General features: G+C 41.2%; 1 protein-coding gene across 7 annotated transcripts in view; it reads right to left on the bottom strand.

Annotated features, from left to right (window-relative positions):
- Nucleotides 1–7,947: 7,947 nt before the first annotated feature.
- LRRC8D (leucine rich repeat containing 8 VRAC subunit D) overlaps nt 7,948–26,651 on the bottom strand; it is a 125,125-nt gene continuing 106,421 nt past the window's right edge. For all 7 annotated transcript variants that reach the window (XM_019661793.1, XM_019661797.1, XM_019661796.1 and 4 more), the window contains one exon: nt 7,948–10,886. In XM_019661793.1, the coding sequence (XP_019517338.1) occupies nt 8,308–10,884 (2,577 nt within the window). In that variant the 5' untranslated portion in view covers nt 10,885–10,886 and the 3' untranslated portion in view covers nt 7,948–8,307. The remainder of the gene's footprint in view (nt 10,887–26,651) is intronic.

Genomic DNA, 26,651 nt, shown 5'->3' with positions numbered 1-26,651 from the left:
ACGAGTTGTGTTAACTCATTGAATTCAGACAACTGTGCTATGAGGTCCATACTATCATTAACCCATTTCACAGATTAGGAAACCAAAGCACACGCACGTGAGGTAACTTGCCTGAGAGGCAGTTCCAGCAACTTGAACCATAGCCACCAGACTCCAGCTTCTCAGTTCTGGTGACAAAGAGCAGGTGGTTGAACTGTTGGCAGGAGGGTCTGTTTATACACATGGAATTAAGTCTGAGGCCAAGAAAATTAATTTAATTTCATACAATTAGGAAAGTTTTAGCAACTAAGAACTCAGTCTGAGTAGTTAGCTTACAACCTCTTGTAATCTTCCCCAAAGCAACTGTAACAGGTCCTGATTTGTTGCAATTGAGCACACATGTTATTTACTATGTCTTTAGCTCTGGCCTGTGGAATAACTGAGGCCATACTTAGGATGTGTCATGGGGCTAATTTTATTCTGTAAATAATAGAATAACTGTTTACAATATTTTACAACATCCCTGCCTTTTCCCAGGCCTCTTCTGAGCTCCTTATTATTGCTCCATCTGCAGACTTTCTTGGTCACTACTGACTCTAATTTTAGTCCTGGTAAATGAGAATATTCTTCTGCTTATATTGATTGTATAAGAGTTGTGTTATCTTGTAACAGCTCTACTCACTTCTACAAGGGGTCAAAAATATAGAACATACATAAATGTTTTTCAAATGATAATTCATGTTTTGGTTAAAATTCACTCCATCAAATTGAGTTTGCTTTAGGTAAAGCATTAGAACAAATTACAATGAAGAAGAAATGAAGAAAGAAAGGAAGGAGGGAGGGAAGGAAAGAATGAATGAAGGAAAGAAGGAAGGAGGAAGGGAGGAAAAATATTTTAAAAATATTAAAAATATTAAAAACGTTCATGGCAGCTCACAGCAGCTCACACCGGCTGCTGGCTTCCGGCCACTCACGCTGGCTGCCAGCCATTCACAGTAGCTCAGGGCAGCCCACTGCAGCCCCACTGCAGCCTACACTGTCACTGGCCACTCATGGCAGCCCAGCTCCAGGTCGAGCTGTCGTTGGGGTGGGGGTGGGATACAAAAGTATCAACAGGGGTGTGAATGTTAGTTTCCTTGACTTCATTCATTCCTTCTTTCTTCTAATCAGTTTCTTCCATGTAAAGCTGGGTTCTTTCTCCTCTTGGACCAGAAATATCTGATTCTTGTCCTAGCTCCGATGGTGGAGCACAGTGACTGTCAACAGAAGAAAGATCCAGTAAAAACAAAGGTCAGGATGATGCAGGCGCCAGTGCCGCCTGGGTTGGTAACAGCTTGAGAATCCGTCTGAAATGGCATGCTGGAAAGAAAAGTCACATCTGCCCGGAGGGCCTAGCAAATGTTACAGTGTTTTCCTGCACCCACCTTTCTGGACCTGTTGAATGTCATTCTCCACCACATTTACTCTGTCAAACAGCTGAGACAGAGCTTTTTCATTTCTGAGTAAATGACCATGAGTAAAGGCGGTCATGCCTTGAGCATTTGGTGAAGGAAAATAATTACATTACCTTGGGTGGATTGCCCTTTCATGACTGTCAGACAGCCTAACAAAGGAAACAAGTCGTAATAATGCTAAGGGCAGATGCTGAGACACATCAAAGGCTTCTAATACCAAAGAATGAAGGAAAATCCTAGCTTGGGGCAAATTTATGTAACTGGATGCCAACACAGATTTCAAAACCCCTTTTTGAATTGCTGACAGAGCACCAGCCATCTGCCCTGGAGTCTGGTGGAAGAGCTCTGGTTGTAGGCACACCTGAGTTTGAGGTTGTTATCCTCTGAGTTACTGTTTGTTCATCTTTTAAATGGGGATAATGCCTTTTTCTTAGTGGTCCTGTGAGGATTAAGTGATAAGATACGCACACTGACTGATTTAGCAGTGCCCCCATTTCCTGTTGGCTAGGTGACCTTGGGCAGAGTGCCTAACCTCAGTTTCTTCATCTGTAATATGGGGATAATTCACACCTCCCAGGCCTGCTGTGACAAGTAAGTCAGAGTAAGTCAAGTGCTCATCTAGCATAGTCTGAGCTATTATTGCTACTTATATTGTCCAGTCCTAATGTTTTATGCCACCTTCAGAAATGGAAACCTGAAACACAGAATCCCCTAACGGATAGCAGTCACTTAGAATTGATAAGTGGAAAGTGTAGTATTGAATATGTGTCAACTACTTCTCAGGCAGAGATGAAAATACTGTCTTCAACTGAATTTCCTGCCTACCGTGATAAATTAATAGCAAACTGTATTTCTGCACCGTTTATCTCCAGGGAGCTCTGGGCACCATGCTGACCTAATCTCACAACATCCTGGGGAAGAGGAGACGATGAGTGACTTAATAGCCATCTTCAAGAAGATGAAGGGTTGTCATCTGGATGGTGACCAGCTACATCCCACCACAACCAGTCTGGCTCTCTGGAGCCAGCAGGCCTAAGCTGCAGGAAAGATTTGGGTTAAACCCTTGGGGATCCAAGTTGAAGAGGTTTCCATCCAGGTGGTACTTCATTTTAAAGTACTGAGTTATGTGGCTACTATTCATACTTCTCCTGTGTCATATTGAAAAAATAGATTTCTTTGCAGTATCTACAGTTTGGCATTACACCTGGGTGATACCTTTGGGTGGGTCTTCCCCAGAAATTACTCCAGCCAACTACTTCATGCCAGGCTATTTGGCAGTTGCCCAAGGACATTCTGAAAAGGCTTGAAATGAGGTTATCCCATGGTTGAGTGAGCTTTAAGCAGCCAACCCAGACCCAACCTGAAGGTTAACTGCTGGAATGGGGTTGTTAAGCGACTCAGGTTTGTGAAGGGTGTCCATGAGCCGAGCATGAGTGCATGTCATTAGAGCAGTTACAGGACCTTCAAAACCTCAGGCTCCTGGAAGAATGATATATATTACTCCCACCTCTTCAAGCAGTGAACAACGGCAGCTTGACTATCACCTTGCCTTCCTGTGGTTGCTGTGGTGATATGAATGGCATGGTTGCCAGCAGGAGCAATTGGGGGAGGAGTGGAGGTGCTGGAAGTTGGTATAAGCCATGGGTACCAGCAAAAACCCAATTCCTCCCCTACCAGAGCCCAGCAAAAGGCTTGAAGGGAGAGGCAGAACCCACTGGTCATCAGCACCATCCTCTTCCCAGTCCTCTGACCAGCTGACTGGTTCTTCACAGGTGTGTTGTTTAGGACAATGATTCTCAAATTTTAACAGGCCTATAAATTACCTGGATTTCACTGTGTTAAAATACAGATTTTGACTCAACAGGTCTGGGGAGGGATCTGAGATTCGGCATTCTAAGAAGCTCCCAAGGCCTGTTCCTGCACAGCAGTTTGAGTAGCAAGATCTTTAGAACTTGCTGCGTGTTTCGGAGCTCCCTCATCAATAGAGGCTTAACCAAGCCAGTTTCTTCCCTTTATGGAACCCCGCTCCTTGCAATTCTCAGGAGCCCAGGCTTCTCCTGTCCTGCTGCTGGGCCATGCCTGGTCTGCAGTGTGCACTGGACTCTTTTATGTCTGCAGTTTAACCAGCAGGCATGGGGAAGGGGACAGCATGCCCTTTCTTTTAAGGGCCTGATACAGCAATTGCACATCCCACTTCCATTCCCACTTTTTTGGCTAGAATTTAGTTACATGGCCATATCTAGCCCCAAGTCATGTTTTATTTTATACACGTTTTATTCTGTGTTCCCAAGTATCCCCTGAAAATTGCATGACCAAGAAAAGAGAGAATGTATATGAGGAATGGCTAATGGTCTCTGTCACAGTTGAGGGTAAAAGTGTTAACAACAGAATGTTATGGCATAGTTACTATCTGCTAGGCACCGTATCTTAAATAAAACCACCTCGCTCTATCTTCACAAAACACACCATTGGTAGGCACTTTTATGAGTCCCATTTACAAATACCCTGAGGCTGAGGGAGGTTGAGCAGCTTGCTCTGCTCCTACAGCTGAGTCACAGGATTCAAACCCAGGCTCTCGGTGCAAGCCTGGACTCTTAGCAGTAACAAAAGGAGACACCGAGACCCCAGGCAGGACAGGGGCAGTTCTGACCATCAGGGGCCGCACAGCAGTGGGACGGAGAGTGGGGGATGTGAGCCGATGAGACAGACACCTTTAGGGGTGACTGAGCAGAAAATCTTGTGCGTTTCCACAAGAAAGACAACACTTACCTGGGACAATCGTACACTACATTCCCAGAGGCAGAGGGATGAAACCAGGACAGCTCCTCTTCTTGGGAGTTTTAAGACATATGAGCTAAGGGGTTTATTCCCCTGATGCCGGAGACGGACATGATGGCCAACTCAGGCTAGGCCAGACTGGAGGCCATGGTTTGTGGCCGGCTGTCCTTCTGTCCCTCCCCCGCAGCAGACACCACTCTGAACACCTGATGCACTTGTCCTAGGAGAGTCACAGCTGGCCAGGACCAGACGGGGCCACTTCTTTGTGTCGCAGTCACAAGTTAGAGGGCATTGGAAACTGTTTTCCAGCATTTCTTTTTCTCCCCCCTTCTTCTTCTCATGAAAGGGGTTTTTTGTCAGTACAGCCTTTGTTTAGGGATTCTGTTGATAAAGGGACCATTTTATTGGAGTGAATTACTGACGCAAGTGCTGCCAGAAATCTTAGCAAGAGGACAGGACTCTGGCTTTTGTTCAGCAAGGTGAATGGAAACTACGGGGCGGAGGTCCCAAGGGCATGTTGGGGTTTGCTGCCATCAGCAACTTGGAGTTGAGCTGCTGGGTGAAAGAGAGTCCAGGGGAGGCAGCTGGAGAAAGTGGTACTGGTAACATTAATAAAACATAGGACTTTTTTTTCCCCTTTATATATGAAAAGTGTCAAATGGTTTAAGACCTGGAGGCCAGGACGTACATAGAATGAACTCTTTTTTATCTATTATTAAATTGCTCAATCTCTCCTACTAAGATTGGGGTCCCTCTAACAATTTCAGCTCATCTTTCTGACCCCCTGAAAAAATCCTCTCTGCTGAGCCAACTGAATGCTGGTGCAAAAAGTCAAACAGGAAAAGTAAATCAGATCCTCTCAGCCTTTGTGGGACTCACAGAGACATGGAACATTTAAAGGTACTTTAAAATGATTTTCTTTAGATGGTTTAAGGGACTTTGGAAAAGATATGAAAATACTAGTTAGCCAAAACGTGTAAATTTTCCCCCCACGTCTGGTGCGTGCAGTGCCAACATCAATTTGTGAAAACACATGGGTTAGTAGTATATTTGGGCCCATAGTCTCATCTGCTGTTTTGTTGAGACTCTAAGACCCAGCACATTTAGTCTGTTAGATGAATCAGCATTTCTTAGGAAACTGCCTTTAAAATATTGCTACTTGCAAACAGTGGCAAGGAATGTGACATTTAAATCAATTGACCATGAACTCTTCAGAGTTCAAGGAAATCATTAGGAGCTGATAAAGTCAACAGAAGTCTGGGTAAGAGAAAAGGTATCCCTTGATATTGTTTGAAGGCATGCAACACCAATCAGTTCTAAGTGACTGAACCCCAAGTATTGATTAGGAAACAGGTGCCTCTGGGCAGCTGGCAGTGGTCAAGCTTTGGGAGTGTTGCATGGACTCCAGCTCCTACAGTTCAGCTCTCTGAAAAGCGAGGTAAGCAGTGGGTGACCTGCCACTTGTGCCCTTGAAAAAAAACATGCATTTGTTAAGAAAGGAAGACAAGTTTCCTAGTCTGTAAAGCAAGGATCATAAGATCTGACCTCTTTCTCTCACAAACAGGACACTGTGGCATCCTTCTAAAAATGCTGTACCAATTTCTGGTGTGGGCATTACTAAGTAGGGTGAACAATGCCCTATGCAGCTGGTGGGGGTGAGTCGAGTCCAGTGGGAGTGTTTACAGGCGGTTTATAAGACAAAACTTCCCTGAAACTCCTCTTTAATGTTTTTCCCCTTCCCAGCCATTATTCATTCACAGATTCTGTACATCATCTATATTACAATTGTAATGAATCCTGTGTATTATTTGCATAATTAGTATTTGTCAACCCGTTTCCAATGAAGCTCCATGTAGCCAGGGGCTGTGATGTATTCCAACACTGAATCCCCAGTTCTTTGAACTGGTGAGGCACAAAGTAGGTGTGGAATCTATACTAGAGAATATATTAAATGAGTGCTGAGAGAGAAATGGAAAATACGTACACGGGAGAGAACTTGCTTATTCCCAAAATTGGCCATTGTCTTCTGATATTTTAAACTTGGGCTTTTATAAGCTAGACTTGTGCCTCAAGTCTTTTAGGAGAGGGAGTGGCCAGGATTCTGGAGCAGGGGTCGGTTTCTAACTGAGCCACAGTATCCGCCGTCTTTTTGATTGGGGATAAGACTTCACCAAGTATTTCCAAGCTATACAGCAGGCAAAGGTTTACCACCACCTGCAACAGACCAGTACCTCCAGGGTCCAGTACTTGGGAGAAAAAAAAAAAGATGTGAGTTCATTTTTTCCATTCTCTACAAAATTGTTCAAGCCTTAATAAGGTGTGACAAGAGAATGCCCAGTGTGTCATTAAGTGAATCTAGTCTTGTATAGAGAGGATTCTTCTTTATCGTCCAGAGCACCAGACAGTTCTTTTCTGTTGAAGAAAGAACCCCCCATAGAAAGGATATGAAATACTTGCTAGCCAATACATAAATAGGTAGCAGGAAATTTTTTTTATTTTTTAAGATGGATTTAGACACTTTGTTGGTAAGTTAGATAAAGAAGGACAACTATCAGGCGGCTGAGTGTGCATTGGTTAAGAGTTGGCTTGGGACGTCAGCTCTGAGCAGCAGGGCCCCGGTTCAGATCCCACATGAGGGCCAGTGATGCTGCGCCCTCTACAGCTAAGATGGTGAACAACAGCTCGACCTGGAGCTGGGCTGCCATGAGTCACCAGCGATGGCGTAGGCTGCAGTGGGGTTGTAGTGGGCTTCCGTAAGCTACTGTGAGTGGCTAGGAAGCTGGCGTGAGCGGCAGGCAGCCGGCGTGAGCGGCAGGCAGCCGGTGTGAGCTGCCAAGAGCCGCCATAAGCGGCTGTGCAGGGGCTGGCGACCCATCTGCCTCAGCCAGGAAGAGCGCAATGATCACAGTACCAACATGGGCCAGTGAAGCGATGTCCTCCACAACTAGACTGAAGAACAAAAGGACAGCAAATTGTCTGTTCCCCTTCCCTGATTCCCCAATAAAATATTTAAGAAAATAAAAAAGGACAGCTATCATCTAAAACGTATGTTCTGACAGCATTTCCCTGGACACAACCCCTTCCTAGCTGCAGACAAACACAGGAAATATAGCCTGTCACTAAAATAAATAGGGAAAGTTAAGAGTTTTCCAACTCAATGAAATGCAAGTTCAATTTTTTCCCTCAACAGTGAGAACAGGACAGGAAATTAAATAATACTTGCTTTGATCTTGTGTTATTTTCCAAAAGGTGATACTGGAAGACTGTTAATCATTAAACCATTAAAAATTTTTATTTTGGTTATAATCAGATAAATTTATTTTTAAAAAACATTTTCTATTTACTGGTAACCCTATATTATTGATAGAAAAATGCACCATATAATAGAATTCCAGACTATGGGAAAAACAGCTATTATTAAGGTAAGTGCTATTTTCTATTTTTTTAATTATCTTTTAAAAACAAATAAAACCCCCAACAAGCTACACACTTTTAATGCATTCCAGACTTATTTTAAGAGTGTAAAATCTATAAAATGCAATTCTCAGAAGCAGTGGTACCAGTCAAATATTATAAGAAGTGCTTATTTGAGGTGCTTTATATTAAAAGGAAGGCAATCAATAATTCTGCAAATCTGAATTTACAAGTTTGGACCTGATGTGTCTTTAGTGGTTTGAGTTAAAGCAACATTGCCCCAGTTTAGCAAAGTAAATCAAGACACCTCAAAAAAAGGTGATATAGTAAGAAAATGTCAATTTAATCATTTACTTTAGCAGGCAAGCAATTTGTAAACATTCAGTAGCGGCAGCATCCAAGTTACAAACAATTTAAAAAGAAACCAAGGTTAGTGATTATAATTTTTCCTTCCCTTTCCCCAAAAGAAAAAAAAGAAAAGATTTGGAAATGAATGACTTAAAACACTACAAACATTGAACATTCAGTTATGCCTTCTATCAGCTTTCTATGCATCCTCTCTGTGTTTTATTTTTAAAGATGTATCTACTCCTAAAATGCATTATCTTGCAATAACTTGTACGTGAGCATTTGCAATCTAGGAAGTTGTTCCTGCACACCGGCGTGCACATATTATCTCAGTTTAAATCCCATTTGCAAAGGGAACATTTATGTCTTGATTCAATGCTTCTTTGACTTCGAGTGGCAGGGTGTCAAAAAGGTGATCTTCTACAACAAGCCCGCTTTTCTTGAGCAGGCGACACTGGCCCAGCTGGGCTGGCAGGCGGTCCAAGCAGTTCCCCTTCAGCTCCAGCTGGGTGAGCTGGGAGAGCTGACCAATTTTCTCTGGGAGGAAGGCGATGCAGTTCTGCCCCAGATTCAAAGTCCTCAACTTAACGCATTTGAACAATTGTTTTGGCAGGATGTCCACTTTGTTCCCCGTGATATGCAAATGCTGAAGGTTCTGGAGCAATCCTATTTCTATTGGAATCATTGAAATGTTGTTGTAGCTTACATCTAAGCATCTGAGTTTCTGTAAACTGAACACTGCCACTGGTAAGGATTCGAGCTTGTTGTTGGAGAAATAAAGTGACTCCAAGTTTTTGACATGGGTAATGGAGGGAGGAATGGTAACAATTTTATTATGCCATAGTTTTAAACAAGTCAGTCGTTTTAGATGCTGGAAACTGATGATTTCCTCAATTGTGCGTATGTTGTTTGATTTTAAATCCAGTTCCTGTAAATTAGAGAGGCTGAAAATCGCATGTGGAATTCTCTCTAGCTCACAGTTCTGGAGTTCGAGCTCGGCGACATTCATCATTTTCTTAAGGCTGTTCAGTACCAAGAGTTTAGTGCCGTCATTATGAATGACTAACTTTGTAAGATGTGGAGCCACATCTGTAATGTTGGAGGGAACTTTGGTCAAATTGCTCTTCACGTGGAGAATCTTAAGGTGCCGCAACTCTCGGAGAGATTCAAGTCCTATCATCTTATTGTTTTCAGAGTTCAAATTGCCTATCAAGTATAACTCTCGAAGGTTTTTGAGCAAATACACCCAGGCAGGGATTTCAGCCACGTCGGTGAACTTCACGTGAAGGCATCTCAAGTGGTCTCGGAGGAAGCTAAATGCAGTCTGTTCAACTTTTGCAGGGCAGTGGCAGAGGTGAAGCTCTTGGAGATTTGTCATTTGAGAAATCTTAGCGGGAATTTTAGCTTCTGGAATCAGTTCAAGTTTTAGCACATCCAGGTCTGTGAGGTCAAAGACAGCATCGGGCACACCCGACAGCATGAACAGATGTAGCTCCTGCTTGTCCTGGGCGTTGCGGGACACGTGCTGCCTAAGTTTTTCAAATGTCCATTCGTGGTTCAAACTAATTTCCCTAAGTTTGTTTTCACTGACTTCTGACAAGAACACACCAAAGCGCTTGGAATAGAGCTGGTCGTATTGGTCTACCATGTGTAGAAGGAACGCAAAATCATTCTTGACATCTGGAATGTCACTGAAACTGCTCTCTTCTCTGACTTTTTCAAAAGAATATTCCTTCAAAGGTATCCTGAATAACCAGAAGAGAGTGTAGAGGCAGATAAAACCATAAACACAAATGATGGATATGTAACTAATGAGAAGCTTTTTCAGCATATAAGCCATATTGTGGGTACACTCAAATACCTCATAACCAGTCAGGTGCTCAACTTTCGGCTTGCAGACATGTTCAAAGCTGATTGCGTTGACAAAGTTGGCCGTGTAGCAGAGGATAAAAATGAACTTGGCGGTTTTGATAACTGTTTGGACCACATAGAGTTTATAGATCAAGTCACTGTCTTCCACATGGGCACGGAACTTCCTCACTTTCTCAAACAGGGCTTTGGCCTGTTCCCCGTCTTTCTTATCCAGGATGGTCATGCTGGGGACTTCGATCACTGGCTTCTCGGCTGAAAATTTGAAGCCAGTTTTGTTGATCATCGGGGTGCTGGCACTGGGGCTCCCTTCATCACTGCTGGTAGACACGTGCTTTGGTAGAGTCTGGGCACCTGTTATTCTCTGCTTGTTTTCCTCCGAGTCTTCACATGCTGTCTCAGATAATGCTTTAGTAGTCCAAGGAGATTCAAAGCACTTTCCTAATATTGAAACAAAATGTTCTACTTTTGAGCATGTTTTGGGATATTTGAACCAAAAGTTGCTACTGACCATGAGAATAATAGTATGTATAAGAGCAAGGTATGGAAAGTACTTAGAATACCACGGAAGGGCCAGATGGTAACACATCTGATTAATAAATACATATTGCTGAAAATCCAAGTTTGTTTTTCGGCCTGTTGGATCTTTCTTCTCTTTCTTCGCCTCCTGATTTGGAACTGTGGAATCTGTATGAGGATATGTGGCTCTGAGAGGTATGTCAGGTGTCACAGCAGATGCGCCAAAGGAAATGTCATTTGTCGTCCGCCCATGTTGGTCTTGGTCAGTGGCTGCTTCCATCTTCGGGATATTGGTGGTAACATCGGCATTTCCTGGTGGTGTGTGTGCCTTTGAATTTACAGGAGATGGCAATACTGGCAAGCAGACCACCTGATCTTTGGTAAGTTGCATGGTTCCTGCAAAGATGGCTACCATCAACATAACGACAGCCAGGTAATCCATAAACACATCCCACCATGGTTTCAGGATTCGGTAAGTTGGCTGAATGTCATTAAGTGAAGCAACTTCCGCAAGGGTAAACATTCCTAGAAAACAAGCAAATAAAAGATGTTATTACAGAGATGCAAGCGAAAACATTAAATGAGAAAAACCCTTTACTTGCTCCAAACTAAATGTTCTCATCCCGGTCCTATCTTTTCATCCAAGCTAGGTACAGTAGAAAATAAACTAAAAGGAACATATATGAGAAAAATGGTGGTTTGTTGTAGTAGCTCTTCTCTCCTAGCCCAAGAGAAGAGAAAAGGAGGGGGGGGGAAAAAAAGGGCGGGGAATAGATTGCCTAATAGGTAAGAAATAATGATACTCTGTACAAAGTCTATAGTGTTTAGCGTAGAAAGGAGGGAATGTAAATTTCAGAGCAATTTAGGAGACAGAATTTAAAAACTTGTAACTTACTGGACCTTGAAGAAAGACATAAGAACAGGATGGTATCTGTTGTGGACTGGACTAATTTAAGGTTAAGACTGAAGTTTTGAGGTAGGGGGTTGGGATGACTACTATTTTGTACAAGCCAAAATTGAAGGGTCCATGTCTACTATTAAACTCTGGATAGCCTGTTTCCAGCCTGAGGCCTACCACTTACAAATGGCGTGATTCTCCAAGCCTAGTATTTTTCATCGGTAGCAAGGGGATGATAACTTCTAAGGATTGTTAGAAAGCTTAAATTAAGTCATGATTGTAAAGCTCTTAGCATACCATCTGGCCACAAGTATCTGTTGGCTCTTTATGTTAGCTCTTACCACCCTGGTGGAAATGTCCCACAACAGTTGAAATGAAGGGTCTAGAACAGCAGTTCTCAACCTTCCTAATGCCGCGACCCCTTAATACAGCTCCTCATGTTGTGGTAACCCCCAACCATAAAATTATTTTCGTTGCTACTCTGTAACTGTAATTTTGCTACTTTTATGAATCGTAATGTAAACATCTTTTTGTTTTCCGATGGTCTTAGGCGACCCCTGTGAAAGGGTCATTTGACCCCCAAAGGGATCGTGACCCACAGGTTGAGAACCGCTGGTCTACAGGGTAAAAGGAGTCTTAGTCTACCTACTCGGGATTTATCAATGTGTGGAGCTGAAACTCTGGCCCTTGATGTAGCACCAATGGAAAACACGTGGAATGAGAAGAGACAAGCCAAAGACACAAGTAGGCATGGAATGATCAGTAATGATGACACTAAGTCAGGACTAATAAAACCTCTGATCTCTACCTAAGCCAGTGACCTCAGCAGCAATGAAGAGAATCCCGGAGGCAGGACACTCAAAAATGTGGTCACCATTCACTAACAGCTGGCAGCTTTACAGTCCTGAAACTAGTTACAAATAATACAGTACAAGGACAATCATTCTGGAAGTAACGAAGAAAAACACAATGCTTATAATGGCAAATAATGGAAATGGGCTTCTAATCATGGATGGGAAACACATGTTTATCTTCTTGAATTTGGAAGTTGCAACTTCTTGAAAAACAACATTACCACATTCTGCTTTCTCAGGAAGTTCACAGGTTCCTATATTCATATAAAAATTGATTTCTAAAAATAGTAAAGTACAAAAAGATAAAAGACAAGGAAAGTACCCAAGGTTCTGGGAATGCATTTATTTTTTAAATAAAGGATGGAAGACAGTTTTTTATCTATCGATGCAAAAGTTGCACAGAGTGCTGTGTTGCAAAGGATTCCGAGGCAGACTCTGGCTTCAATAGGAAACAGTATTATGACTGATTACTAGTGTCTCGCCTCTCCTCTTCAAATCCTCTGTGCTCTAGGCCAATAACTTCTTCCAGTTTCTCCAACCAGCCATTCTCCCTTGTGTTGAGCTTCTCCTATGCATTGTTTCTTCCACCTGGAATACTTCCTCCCCAATTCCCTTCCAGAGGCTATCAGGTTTCTCTCGTGTTCCCAGGAAGCCCTCCCTGACCTCTAGAGGTGCTTCTCTGATGTGCTTCCATAGGACTCTGCACCTCCACCCATCACAGCCTTATCACACTGTGGTAGAACCAACCATGTACTTGTCTGTTCCCTGACTAGATTATATATTCAATGAGGACAGGACCCACATCCATCTTCCATATTGCTATGTTGCAATGACCAACAAACAGTAGGTGCTTAATCAATGAAAGAATGTATGAGCTCTTAATAATCATCTTCAGCATTATCATCATCATCATCATCATCAAAATTCCCCAGGAATATTTATTAACTGTCTCCATGTGGTATCGGGCAGAAAAGCATTTTCTTAAACTTCATTGCCATCGTAAAGCAACATGGGACCACGCAAAAATAAAAACTCCAAGTTAAGCCTCAGCATAAAAATAAACAGCCAAAGGGCCACACAGCAGAGAAACTGTGGGATCCTTGCAACCCGGCATATTCTGCAGCTGTCAAAGCGTCAGCGGTGGTTTTTAAGAGCTTCGCACTCAGGGCAGGCTTTGCCTCCAGGAGAGAGGGGAAGGCTGATCATTCTCCCAGAAGAGAAGAGGGGTAAAAGAGGGGTGCAGAGAATACATCATTCAAGTACTGTAATTTCACTCCGACCCCCAAATATTGCCAGCTCAGCTCCCCACAGCCATGCAAGGGTGATGATAGTTGAGCAACCGAGACCAGCTTGCCAAGGGCCTTAGATGGGCCCTTCTCCAGCACACGGTCTGCTCTGCCGCTCCCCACCAAGGGTTTGTGCCCCTGACATTTCCTCCAGCCCAATCCCATTTTTCTTTCTGTTGAACTCTTATTCTTCAAGCTCCAGCTGACACACTATCTCCTTCCCCAAGCTCCTATCACATTGTCCATTATCTGTTAATAATCCATTTCTAATGTTGCTCCCTTCAACTACATCTTTATTTCCTGGGCAGAGACTATGTCTTTTTTTTTTTTTTAAGATTTTATTGGGGAATTGGGGTAGGGGAACAGCGTTGGGGAATCGGGGAAGGGGAACAGACAGGTAGACAAATTGCTGTTTTTGTTCTTCAGTCTAGTTGTGGAGGACGTCGCTTCACTGACCCATGTTGGTATGATCATTGTGCTCTTCCCAGGTGAGGCAATCGGTCACCGGTCATTGGTCGGCCGCTCACAGCGGCTCTCAGCAGCTCACACCAGCTGCCAGCCACTCATGTAGCTCATGGCAGCCCACTGCAGCCCTGCTGCAGCCTCCGCCGTCACCGGTGACTCACAGCAGCCCAGCTCCAAGTTGAGTTGTTGTTCATCATCTTAGCTATAGAGGGCGAGTATCACTGGCCCTCATGTGGGATCTGAACTGCAGCCCTGCTGCTCAGAGCCGGCGCTCCCAAGCAAGCTCTTAACCAGCTGAGCCATTCGGCCGGCCCGAGACTATGTCTTATTTGCCTTGTGTCCACCACGTCCTGCTCTCTCCCCTGAAGAACAGAGAAGGCATTCAGTGATGGCGGTGATTATGATGATGATAATGATAATAATAAAAGCAGCTATCAATTGTCGTCTTCCTTCCATATACCAACCACCGTGAAAGGGGCTTTATATCTGATATAATCCCCAGATTTTGTACAGGGTGCATTTTAAATGTTCTTGAGGAATTTTGTATGAAAATGTATGAAAGTTTAGAATTTCAGGTTTGGGGGGCTAAGGGAATGGTTCTATTTCCAAAATGCCACAAAATATTATAAAATCTACGAGGATTCCTAAAATTAAAACGACAGAAGATACTGAGTGCTGGTGAGACTGTGGAGCAATCGGAATTCTTAAATATTGCTGGTGGGTAACATTTGGGTTAATATCTACTAAAACTGAATATATATGCATACTCTATGCCCCAGCAATTCTACTGCTAAGTATCTACTCATAAGAAATCCAGGGCCGGCCGAGTGGCGCGATGGTTAAGAATTCGCTTGGGATGCCAGAGGGCCCCGGTTCGGATCCCACATATGAGGGCCAGTGACACTGCCCTCCACAGCTAAGATGCTGAACAACAGCTCAACCTGGAGCTGGGCTGCCATGAGTCGCCGGCGACGGCATAGGCTGCAGCCCCTGTGGCAGTGGGTTGCCATGGGCTACCGTATGTAGCCAGCAGCCAGCGTGAGCGGCCAGCAGCCGCAGTGAGCGGCTGTCCAGAAGCCGGCGACTGATCTGCCTCGCCAGAGAAGAGCGCAATGATGGTGCCAACTTGGGCCAGTAAAGCAACATCCTCCACAACTAGATTGAAGAACAAAACGACAGCAACTTGTCTGTTCCCCTTCCCCCAATTCCCCAGCACCGTTCCCATCCCCCCAATTCCCCAATAAAAAAAAAAATCTTTAAAAAAAAAAAAAAAGAAATCCACATTCTCATCAAAAGACATGTGCAACAGCCTGGAAGCTATCCAAATGCCCACTGACAGTAGAATGGAAAAATGAAATGTATATTCACAAAGTGGACTATCAGGCAGCAATAAGAATGAATGATCTGGTTACATGGGTGTGTTCAGTTTATAAAATGTGATCTGTACATTTAGGTTATGTGCCTTTTTTGGTATGTATGCTTTTAACGTCCATAAGAAGTTTCAAAAAGAAATGGTAAAAGAAGCTGCAGCACAAACAGCTGCCCTAGGAATGTGACACCAGACTCAGGCTTTGCCTCACCCCATCCCAAGACACACCCAGGGGTGGCGAGGGTCATAGGCCAGGGAAGCCCTTGACCTTCCACTGGCTGCCTCCCCTTGCTGTCTCTCTCTCCAGCCTGAGAGAAGGAGCCTGCTCTCCCTGGAGTACAAGGGGCTGCATCTGTCACGGAAAAGAGGGAGCAAAGGCATGCATACACAATGTGCAGGAGCTCTGGCTGGTACACAGATGGGACACAAGTGGAACACTGCCTGAACGTGCAGAGGGAACACGAGTGGAATTCCATTCTCACATTCACAACATTACTCTACACTGCCAAAGTGTCATTCTTTTCCCTTGACAGGTAAAGAAACAGGCTCGCAGGAGTTGTGGAAGTCAAATAATTAGTGGCCGAGTCTGGACTTAAAATCTCACCTAAGGCCAAACCACATTCTTTCTACCAGATTGCATTGCCTCTTTTCTTTGCTTCTCATGTTGGCAGTGCTTTAAAGTTTGCAAAATACTTTTCTATAAAATATCTCAGCTGATTCTCACAATAACCAAGTGAATTAGGCATTACTATTGCCCAACAGTATGAGGAAAACCTGAGGCACAAAAAGCTTAGATGACCTCCCTGAGATAATTAGTGTGAGAGCTAACAGAATCTTTCATCTCCAAATCTTTTTTTCTATCATGCTGTCATCCAATGGTTGCGGAGTTTGGCTACTGAAGGAGGGACCTTCTCACAGTAGTCCTTGGGTTCCAGGAGACAAAGGAATACAATTCTGTAATCGTCACCTTCCCCAAGGCAACCTTTCATGACATCCACTCAGAATTCAAGAACACCATGAGCCGGGCACCATGATGGGGAATACAGAAATGATGTAACCTACTTAGTCCCTGCCCTCAAGGAGGCCCTGGTCTAATGGGATGGCAAGCAGTAAGTGTGCTATCATAACCCAGTAAGAAAGTTGCTCTAGCCTGGTTAATACAAAGTATAGGAGAGGCATAGGACGGGGAATCACATGTATGCATTTGGTATGTGGGAGGGTTTCACAGAGAGATGGGTTTTAAGCTGAGACCAGGAGTGGGGGGACCATCATGGGGTGGTGGGGAAGGTAGGGAATACAATTTTGACAGAAAAAGCAAGGGTAAAGATATAGAGACATGAGAGAAATTATGTGTTAAAGAAACTACACATAATTCTAAAGTTACCCCATTAGTAGTCTCGTATGCCCATGTACAGATATGACATTTTATGGTTACATTAGGAGATGAAAGCCAAGGCATGGATGGATTTAAGTGCAGTCTTAAGGAAGTGCCTGGGCCGTAGGGCAGGAAACCAGTACTTCACTGCAACTGCAATGTCAGCCACTGACTAGCTCTTATCTTGAACACGGGACTTCAGTTAATGTATCTGTTATCCTCTTTGACCCACCAAAAAGTGGGCAAAGCTTCCTACCTCTCAGAGTATTTCAACCACTAGCAGAATTAAAGATGCAGTAGCATTTTGAAAAGTGGCTTTTCATATAATGTGAGTACATAGTATATAAAATACCTATTCATATAATATAGTATCTAGTAAGCACATTATGATCCTCAAGTGACTTTCAAGTGAAAGTCAAGTCCATGAGAAAGGAGAGCATTATCTAGCTTTCTGAATCCTGTATCTTGAAGTTGGATGTCTTTAGTAAATTAGGACTCAGAATGCCTATAAATAGTTATCAGGGGATTCTTGTTTTTTGTTTGTTTGTTTGTTTTTAACCTGAGGAAGGCACACTTAGTAAGTATTAGCTGCAGACATTTTTTGGTTCTCCTTTATAATATGTCTGTTGAAAGAACTTAAAGAATTACATTACAAGGAAGTGGATTCCAAATGCCAAGGCTTCTCCGTATATGGCATATATGAAAACCAGTTTCATATTCCTGTAAACAAACATTTTTCATGGAAGTTGAGGAAGCTTTTTGTACTAGAACTGAAAGGGAGAAGTTACTGGATTTGGGCTGGACAAAGATGAATCAGAAAATACAGAGACTGAATCTCAATTCTTTTATGATATACAATTCTGTTTTCTTATCTGAAAGTATAGCCAGTAATAATGGAATAAACCAATAACTAATAGCAAAGTTCAAAATTAGAAGCTATGATGGTTGGACAACCCCATGAATACACTAAAAAATACTGACTTGTACACTTTTACAGTATATGAATTTATTTCAATAAAGCCATTAAAATTTAGAAGCTAGACTTCAAGCTTTATTTTACTGCCTAAACTGCCATTTCAACAGAAACAGTATTAATTGTTGATATTCATGCTAGACAACATTCTAAGTTCAAATATGTTTTAAAATGACTGTTATGTTATTATGATTACATGAAATAGCTCTGGAGAAAACTCTTTAGCATTTTACTTATCCTCTCTGAGCATTCATGCCTCATCTATAAAATCTTGACAACAATATCTGCCTCACAGGGTCATGCACTGAAAACACCCATTTCAGGGTCTGACACAAAGTAAGCGCCCACAGATGTTTCCTGAGTCTGAATACCGAAAAAGAATCATTGAGGAGAAAAGCAAGCCCATCTTAATCAGTTTTTACCTGATGATGATTAGGCCAAAGTCTTGAATTTTGAACTAGCGTGTAGCAACTATGTATATTATATAGGAGTAATACTGAAATAAGTGATTGACAATGAAACTTTGTATTTTATTTCATTAACTCTTTCAAGAACATTTCAATTAAAATTACTTATATCAGGAGGTGGCATATTACACTAGGAAGGGCAGCACTTTGATGCCAAAGAGACCTGGATTCAAGTCTTGCTCTTTTCCACATTTATGAGCAGTGTGAATGTGGGTTAACTTAGTGTCCACTGGAAAAAATTATACTAACATTTTATTAAGATTATTAATTTACAGCAAAATGCTACAATCACAACAGAAAAATATCTGATCACCTAATTTGAAACTTTAAAAATTAGTCCCACCTACATTAAGAGGTCATCTTCAATAGCCCTGTTTAAAAAGGAAGTCAAATGGCTTTGAAATGTTATTTAATGAAAAGAGTTTACTGTATGAAGAAGCAAATACCTTGGTTAATCAATCGAATACATACATTTTTCACATAGGTATGAGTTTTCCACTTAATCAAATACCAATTTTCATTTTCTTTCTACTGTGATCTGTGAAAAGATAATCAGCCTTTTTGGCCAAACTGGTCAAATAGGACACTACCCAAGAGACTGGTGGGGATCAAATTCTCAAATCCTTCACTGAAATACGTTCAAGAAGAACAAATTAAAGTTCATGAAGATGCAATAACTGTATCATCTCTATAAATAACCCTTCCTCAATATTCAAGATACACATAAGCGTATAAACATGTGTGCATGTGCATACATAACCACCATACTCAATTCAGATACCAAAAATTCATATAAAGAACATAACTACTTCAGATACAAAACGAGAAAGACTGAGTCAGTTTTTTCCGAGAGCTCTGTATCACTGGTATTCTATAAGTGTTAATGATTATAGATATTATCATTATGCAAGATACTCTATAGCTGATATTATTCTATATACAAATGATATGATTCACTAGTGTTAATCCCTTTTAAAAGAATATGGTAAGAAATTATACTTTAAAAAATAGTTTTCTTCTAACACTACTTTAGTTTAGGAACCTCAAAAATAACTGAAAAAAAATGTTCAGGGAAAAATACCCAGGTTTTACAAAACACTTCTTATATAAAATCAAGATTTTACATTGGGCAAAACCCACCCATTTTGCTAATCTCCAAAAGCTTTTTAGAAATCCATTTAACACCTGAAAGTAGAGAACTATAAAAAATTCAGAACTTGTGAAATATGAGTTTTACACAAAGTACATTTGTACTTTTTATTTGGGTTTATCCCTTAGAATAGTGCTAGCCACAGAGAAAATTCACTTCAAAGCTAAGGAAAAAAACTCTAAAATACATTTTAGTAGATCTAAGGCCAACTATCTTAAGAATGAACAAAAATGTGTTAATATACGGTTGTCGATTTTCTTGTTTTTTCTTCTAGATATCAATTCTAAAAGTGAGGGCTTTCATTTGAGAGCTAGACCATGAGACCTTATTCATGCAACAATACAAAAGAGCCTCTAATCAATGGCTTCCACATTTCATTCCACACATCAGAATTTTTTTTTTTAACAAGTTATCACTAGCATTTCCTTACCCATAAACTCAGGCCAAAAGAATTTCACAAATGCTTCAGTACCTACAGGCCTCACTTAGTGTACCGTCTGCTAGAAAGTTCATTTCAACAAATATTAATGGAGTATCCTTTAGGTGCTGGATACAGGTTCTAAGGGATAAAGGGGAAGAATTAAAAAAAAAAAATTCCTAGCTGTCCTTACTGAGAAAGCAGTCTAGAGGAAACACAAACAGAGCAGATAAGGGCAATGGTTTGACTAGCCCCTAAAACTGAGAGCCGGCAGATAAGGACCTTAAACAAAGGCTCCAGAGAAAGCTACTCCCAGCTTGGAGCGAAGCCTTTGGTCAGCCCTTTCTTTATCCAGTTTATGAGGCAGCCAATGGGAATCCTAAGGGGAGCTTTGCATTTCTCAATCCCCTTTTTCTTATCATCAATGGCAGGAGTCGGCAAACTTTTGAGTCGGAAGAGCCACCAGGGGTCAGCAAACTGCGGCTCGCGAGTCTCTGAAGTAAAATTAAAAATGAAAATAAAAACTATCATAGTATCATTTATAAAATTTTTAAAGGGTATTATTCACATAATGGTGATTATGTAAAAATACATTTATGGCTCTCGAATAATTTCTGAATTGTTGAGAGGGGCAGGATTGGCTCTTCTAGGGGTCGGCAAACTTTTGAGATGGAACGTACCCAAAGAGCCACATATGGCTCGCAAGCCGCAGGTTTGCCAACCCCTGGTCTATGGGATAGACATTTGGGACCAAAACTGATCATTTTTCTTTTAAGTTTACTCACTTTAATATTGTTTCTTTAGGTGTGACTGATACGCGTCTGAAATTGGGCTAAGGAGAGTGAGCTAGGATGGAGGTCCCCCACACCCTAAGCAACTTTCCATAGTGCCGGGAAGTTGGTCACATTCTCTTCCAATTGTCTTTGGGACAGAAGGCATATCTGATCAGAAGCTCATGGACATCTGCTCTGCACGTGGACCCCTGGGAGCCTCTCAGTCCTCATTCCTGGTTTCTAAAGATTGCTAGAGGGAAGAGGAAGGGTGGTAGAAGGGAGTCAAGGGGGTCACATACGTTGATGGAAGAAGACCTGACTCTAGATGGTGAACACATAATGCAATATATAGACGATGTATTACACAACTGTACACCTGAAATCTATGTAACTTGACTAACCATTGTCACCCCAATACATTTTAATAATAATAAAAAAATTGCTAGAAAGCACCTGAGTACCTTATCCTGGTGCTCATCTTACTAACCCTCAAAAACTTCTCAATATTAGTAAAAGATACTCAGATATTGATTGATACAATATACCTTGGATAGGGAGCATATTTAGTTAAAAAAGGCTACTTCACAGTTTATTGGGAGATCCTAGCCATCAGGGCCAAAAATGAATGCAGAGTTAGACAACGGTTGCTCGCGATCCTTGCTGAACTCAGTTCCATCTGTCTGTCTGTCTCCCGTTCCTTCCTCCAACTGGGTTTGAATTCCTAACCTAAAGCAGGAGAGTTTCTTTTCTATGCATGCCCCCAGGGCCTGGCACAGAACAGGCACTTTATAATAAAGGTCTGTAATAGAATAAATCCTGCAGACCTGTAACAGCATTCTACGAGAGGGCTCAGGAGGTACTGAACCTGTGAGCCAAATACTGTCACTATCAATTACAGTGACATAGAAGGTCATTATTAATTATGCCAACATCAAAATGATCAGCTCTGGCAGGCATTCTTCAATGTCCAGATGGAGAACACTATACAATTCTTCTCAACAGGTAATTCTGAAGGCCACTCATTCAGATAGACCATCTGCGTACAACTTGGCTCTTAGGGCAGCAGCATAGGAGCACCATTTCAGCACGCAACCAGGTGTGTGCTTCAGTCCCTACACGCCTCACTTAGCGTCTCAGGCCTCAGTTAGTCCTGGTAGGCCAGGGAGGAGGAGCTCCAGAGAGGCAGGCACCCTGAGACAACAAAGCTGCCAGAGCCTCAGGCCTTCCTCCTCCTTGTCCTCAGGCGTTGGGTGCCCTTCTGCACAGGAAATGGGCAAAGAAGCTCTGACCATATCTAACCGTGTGTGCACCATTTACTGGAGTCAATAAACACTTAAATCAGAATACCAAATCAAAGTGTTGAGCAAGTGTCCAGAACCTGGGAAGGACTCAGTAAAAGTTAGCTGCTGTTATTTATTATTCATTGTGTTGGATACGCCGTTTTATATGTAAGAACCTGATAAAAAGTCTTCTTTACCACTAGGTACTCAGAGATGTTTGTTTTTCGTGATGCACTGACATAAAGAGCCATGAAATCCAGATGTTCTCCACTAACTTTTGTCTTCTGAGAAACTCAGTTAAATTTTATACAGGCATTATAAGCATCACCCTTAGCCTGAGTCTTCATTTAATCATTCGCTTCCTCATTCCTTTGCCCATAAAATATATACCCTATACTCAAGTTTTAGCATGACGCAAATTCCTGGAGAAAACCTGGTGACAAAACCTGCAAATTCAGATATATTTCCTTTCTCACAGAGTGCACCATGTGGGAAGGAGAAATATTCATGAATTGAATCTATATAAAATGGTCAACTGAGAAGAGCTACCAAGAAGTTGGGCAGAGGCGGATCTGCTGCATGGTATAAGACGGTCCCGTCTCAGGACCGCTCCCTTTCACAGGTCCCTTGCAGGCCCTGCACCTGCTTTTATATCTCTAACTTTGTGTTCTTTTTTCTTAAAGGGAGCTCTCCAATTTCAGATTCCAGAAAATCTAGACTTTCCCCTGCTTGTATGGTATTATGAAGGCAGGTAATAGGGGAGTTTCCTCCAGTTGCCATGATCAGGGAGGAAGTTACCACTAACATGAGGTGTGAAGAAAGAGTGCAGGGGTAAGCTGGAACTGAAAATCCAAAGGATTGGGGGGGGGGAGGGAGAGAGTGAGCAAGAAATACATTAGGAACTGAAAAGGTTAGTAGCCTGCAGCTTAGGGAGTGTGCAGTGTGAGATGACGCAGGGTCTTGTAAGCCATGTGGGAAATTTTTGATGTCATCAAACTAAGGGCAGTGGGAAGCCACGGATGTATTTTGAGCTAGAGATGGGAGGTGGCTGAAAATCAGATTTGCCCTCTTACAGGATCACTGTGGACCTAGTGTACAGGTCAGTGAAGGAAGTTATGAGACTAGGAAGGCAGCCATTGCATTACTCTGGGCAAAGGATGGAGGTAAAGATTAGGCTGTGAGTGGTGAAGAAGGGAGTAAAATGGATGCATTTGTGAGCTCATAGGCCAAACAAACAACAACTGGACTTAATGGATTGTGTGGGGAGGATAAAGAAAAGTGTCAAGGACTCCCAGGTTTCCCTTAATTCGTCACTGTGTTGTCCCATACCCTTTCTTTTACACCCATTTAAATGGTTTTATTGTAATTAACTCTTTTTTTACATACCTTTTAAATCCTTTTTTTCTCACAAACCTTCTGGATCTCCCTCCCTCCCTTCCTTTCTTTCTTAATCCTTTTAAAAAGGAGGCCGACTGTATATAATAAATCAAAAGAAGTATAAGCCCTTACATGCTTGGGAAAGAAATCTATAAGCTTAGTTTGAAAAACATTACTTCAGTGTTATCAACGCATAGATGATTGATGACTATCTTTTTACAATACTTCTGGGTCAAAGTACACTTTTAAAACCAAAAATAATTCTGTCTTCATTTATGTTTAGAAAGCACATATATATAACATGTTGCACTTACATTACATGCAATATAATCAAAAGGGAGCCAGCATATAATACTGTAACAGTCCTACAGTCAAAGCCTGTGATATTCATGCTAATAAAATCTGGTTTCTGGAATAAACCAAAACAGAAACCACTACTAGTTTCAAAACAAAACATAAACAAACAAACAAAAATCTTCATTATACCTGTTAGGGGAGGTAGGGAAAGACAGCTTATTTTCATTCTTTACTGTGTTTTCTTCAGGTCAATATTAAAATGAGTTTGCATTTTCTAAGTAAATAATAGCCAAGATATAAGAGATAATAGTATGAGGACAATACCAAGTACTCTAAACCTGTACAAAGATAATCAAGAAATGGCATGATTTATGCATAAATAACCTAGAGTTTCTTTTTTACTGAGCCAACTATTTAAAATTGAATTTCAATTCTTAACAAGCTAGTAGCATAATGGATAAGAATGTGGCTTAAGAAGTTAGCCTGCCTGCGCTTTCACCCTGTCTCTACCTTTTACCAATTCATCGGTAAAATGGGAACACAAATTATGTTTCACATCACTGTGTAAACATGGGCCTTCATTTTCCTTATCAATGAAATGGGAAAACACCACTATGACAAGATGCACATATCACCCAGTATAATGTTGCACACATGCAGCAGGTATCTTCATCGAATGTTCCTACCCCAACCACTTTCCAAAATTGGCTCTAGACATCCAGAAAAAATTGGGAAAAGTGGGAGCCCCCGAGGAAAACCCAGGATTTGGAGTGTGGCAGCAATAAATATTAAAAAGGACCATGAAGGTTTTGAGGGGGGGGGGGAATTAATGAAGGAAAAAGGAGAATAGAAAAGCAAGAAAACCAATTTAATGAGGAGTGGACTTCAAGAAAATAAAGATATAAATCAGCCAAATATGGCGGAGATTAAGGACAATCAAAACTCTTAAAAATCATTAATGACCTTTGACAATATAATCTCTTATAGTGGTATTCATTATTGACATTAGAATCGTTTTGGAGTTAACTAAATATTCCCCCAAAGGGTTAGCCTTTTTAAGTAATACAAAGCCTTATTTAGAATTATTGATAAATTGGTCAACTTGGCTGAATATCACTTTTGTCATATTTCAAAGGATTTGATACAACCAAAGAATGTTTTATTCATGTTCAATTAACCTAGTCTTGTTTCTAAGTACTTAGTGTCTATTTATGTAGCGCTTGTGAAAATTATAAATGATCTTTAGAAAAGCAGTTCTAATAAGACATTTAACTAGAGATCCTTCACAAGCTAAGGTGTGCTTGGAATTAATGGTCTTTTCCCTTTCCTCAAATTGTAATGAACTAGTTCAGTTTTCATAGAGAGCTACAGTTGTATCATAATTTATAGCATTTCCCTTAGTTACAAAGAATTAATGGAGCTGTAATACTGAATCACAATTGAGCAACCTACAGTTTGTAAAACCCCTAAACCTTTTTGTATTGGGACGGTACAAAATATAAATATGCATAATTTCTAATTTGGTATGCTGTTCCTTATTTGAGATGAGTTGCTTCTTTGAAAATTACATGAAGATCTTTGGCTTTGGGAAATTTTGAATATTTACTTCTGATTAGCCATGACATTTTATTCAACTTTGAAAAAATGGCCCAAGGTAACATTTTTGAAAAAAATGTGTTACATACTTGAGCGCCAGTGATGCCCATGTACAGCATTTTGCTGTGTATAATGCACATCAACATTTTTGGCCAATACTTTCAGGGAAAAAAACCTTTCACTTTAATTTTTTAATTCAAATTTTTATTTCTTTACATTTAGGTGCTTGTTTTTTGTATTACTAAGGACTTTTAGCATTTATTTTTTAACATATTATGGTACAAGAAATTTTATGTAACAAATAATTACAAATCACAAGAGCAGATACAAGGTACAAGAAATTTTATGTACCGGTAACAAATTTACGATATTTATGCATTATAGAAGGCTAAGAACTCTCTGTCTCTGCAAGTTTGTCATAAGTTCAACAAAACCGATTATCGTATTCCAGGGTATTATTTTGTATACAGATATCATTTATTGATTTCTAGAGTTATACTTTAACTCATAAGCCTAAATAAAAGAATTAAAAACATTTATACAGAAATGTAATTAGCACTACCCATGTATATAATGTGCATCATTTTTTCCTCACAAATTTGGGCAAAAAACATGCACATTATATACAGCAAAATACGGTATTTATTTAAGTGCCTGCTATTTTAAAGGTAGAGATCATTAACAGTGCTTCCCATTCCATATCATGGCATGGCCCATGGAGAAGAGGACATTTATACACACCCTTGGGTAAACTGAATAGAGTGAACACAACAACCAGGCCTACGGCTTTAGGTTCCACCTAAATCAAGTGAAACTGTAGCCATCTGGTAACCACTCCTGGCACACCCACTGGGAATTCCAGACTAAAGCATCAAATATTGGATGTACACTAAGGTCTAAATCTTTTAAGTGATAGAATTTATCCATCTGAGGTGATAATTTTTGGAGGGATTAAATGTTATCTTCTTCTCTTCCTCGTAAGAGCCAAAAACAGTAAAAACAGATCATTGTAACCAAGACAAAATTTGCTCATTTGTGTGATTTACATGCAACACATCAGAACTGTAATTACAATAATGTCTACTTTTGTGATGGACCAATATCATTGGGTAGAGGCTGCTAATGCTAAGAAATATTTAAGATTAAGGGTGGTTGTTCAATGAGTCATTGATTCATTCTCAAACACTATACATTGTGTTAGATATTAGGCGCTTGTAATTAAAGACAACTTACCCTGTTTCTATCCATAGAATTCACCAAACCTCTGCTGTCATGAAGCCATCATGCTCATGCCATTCACATTTTCAATAAATATTTGGCTTAGGTAATGGGATACGTGCTGAGTATACATAGCAGAGAAGGACAGATACAGTCCTTGCCCTCCCAGAGCTTAAAAATCTGTCCCTGCTTACCTAAGTCTTCTGAAAAAAGATGAAGCATGAACCACTAACACCATTCTGCCCAGAATTATTTAGTGAACACAGCGTGACAGATCTTAATCTAAAATGATAGCAAAGTGTATGAGTGTCAAGAGAACTATAATAGCTGAGGCCAGCAATATGCAATACAAGTAAACATATAGGGGCCAGCCGAGTGGCGCGTTGGTTAAGAACTGGCTTGGGATGCCAGATCTGAGCAGCAGGGCCCCGGTTCGGATCCCACATGAGGGCCAGTGACACTGCCCTCTACAGCTAAGATGCTGAACAACAGCT

Source organism: Hipposideros armiger, unplaced genomic scaffold (genome assembly GCF_001890085.2).
Source record: "Hipposideros armiger isolate ML-2016 unplaced genomic scaffold, ASM189008v1 scaffold_361, whole genome shotgun sequence".
In the NCBI taxonomy this organism is placed as follows: domain Eukaryota; kingdom Metazoa; phylum Chordata; class Mammalia; order Chiroptera; family Hipposideridae; genus Hipposideros; species Hipposideros armiger.
This window is presented reverse-complemented; position numbering and strand designations above follow the sequence as displayed.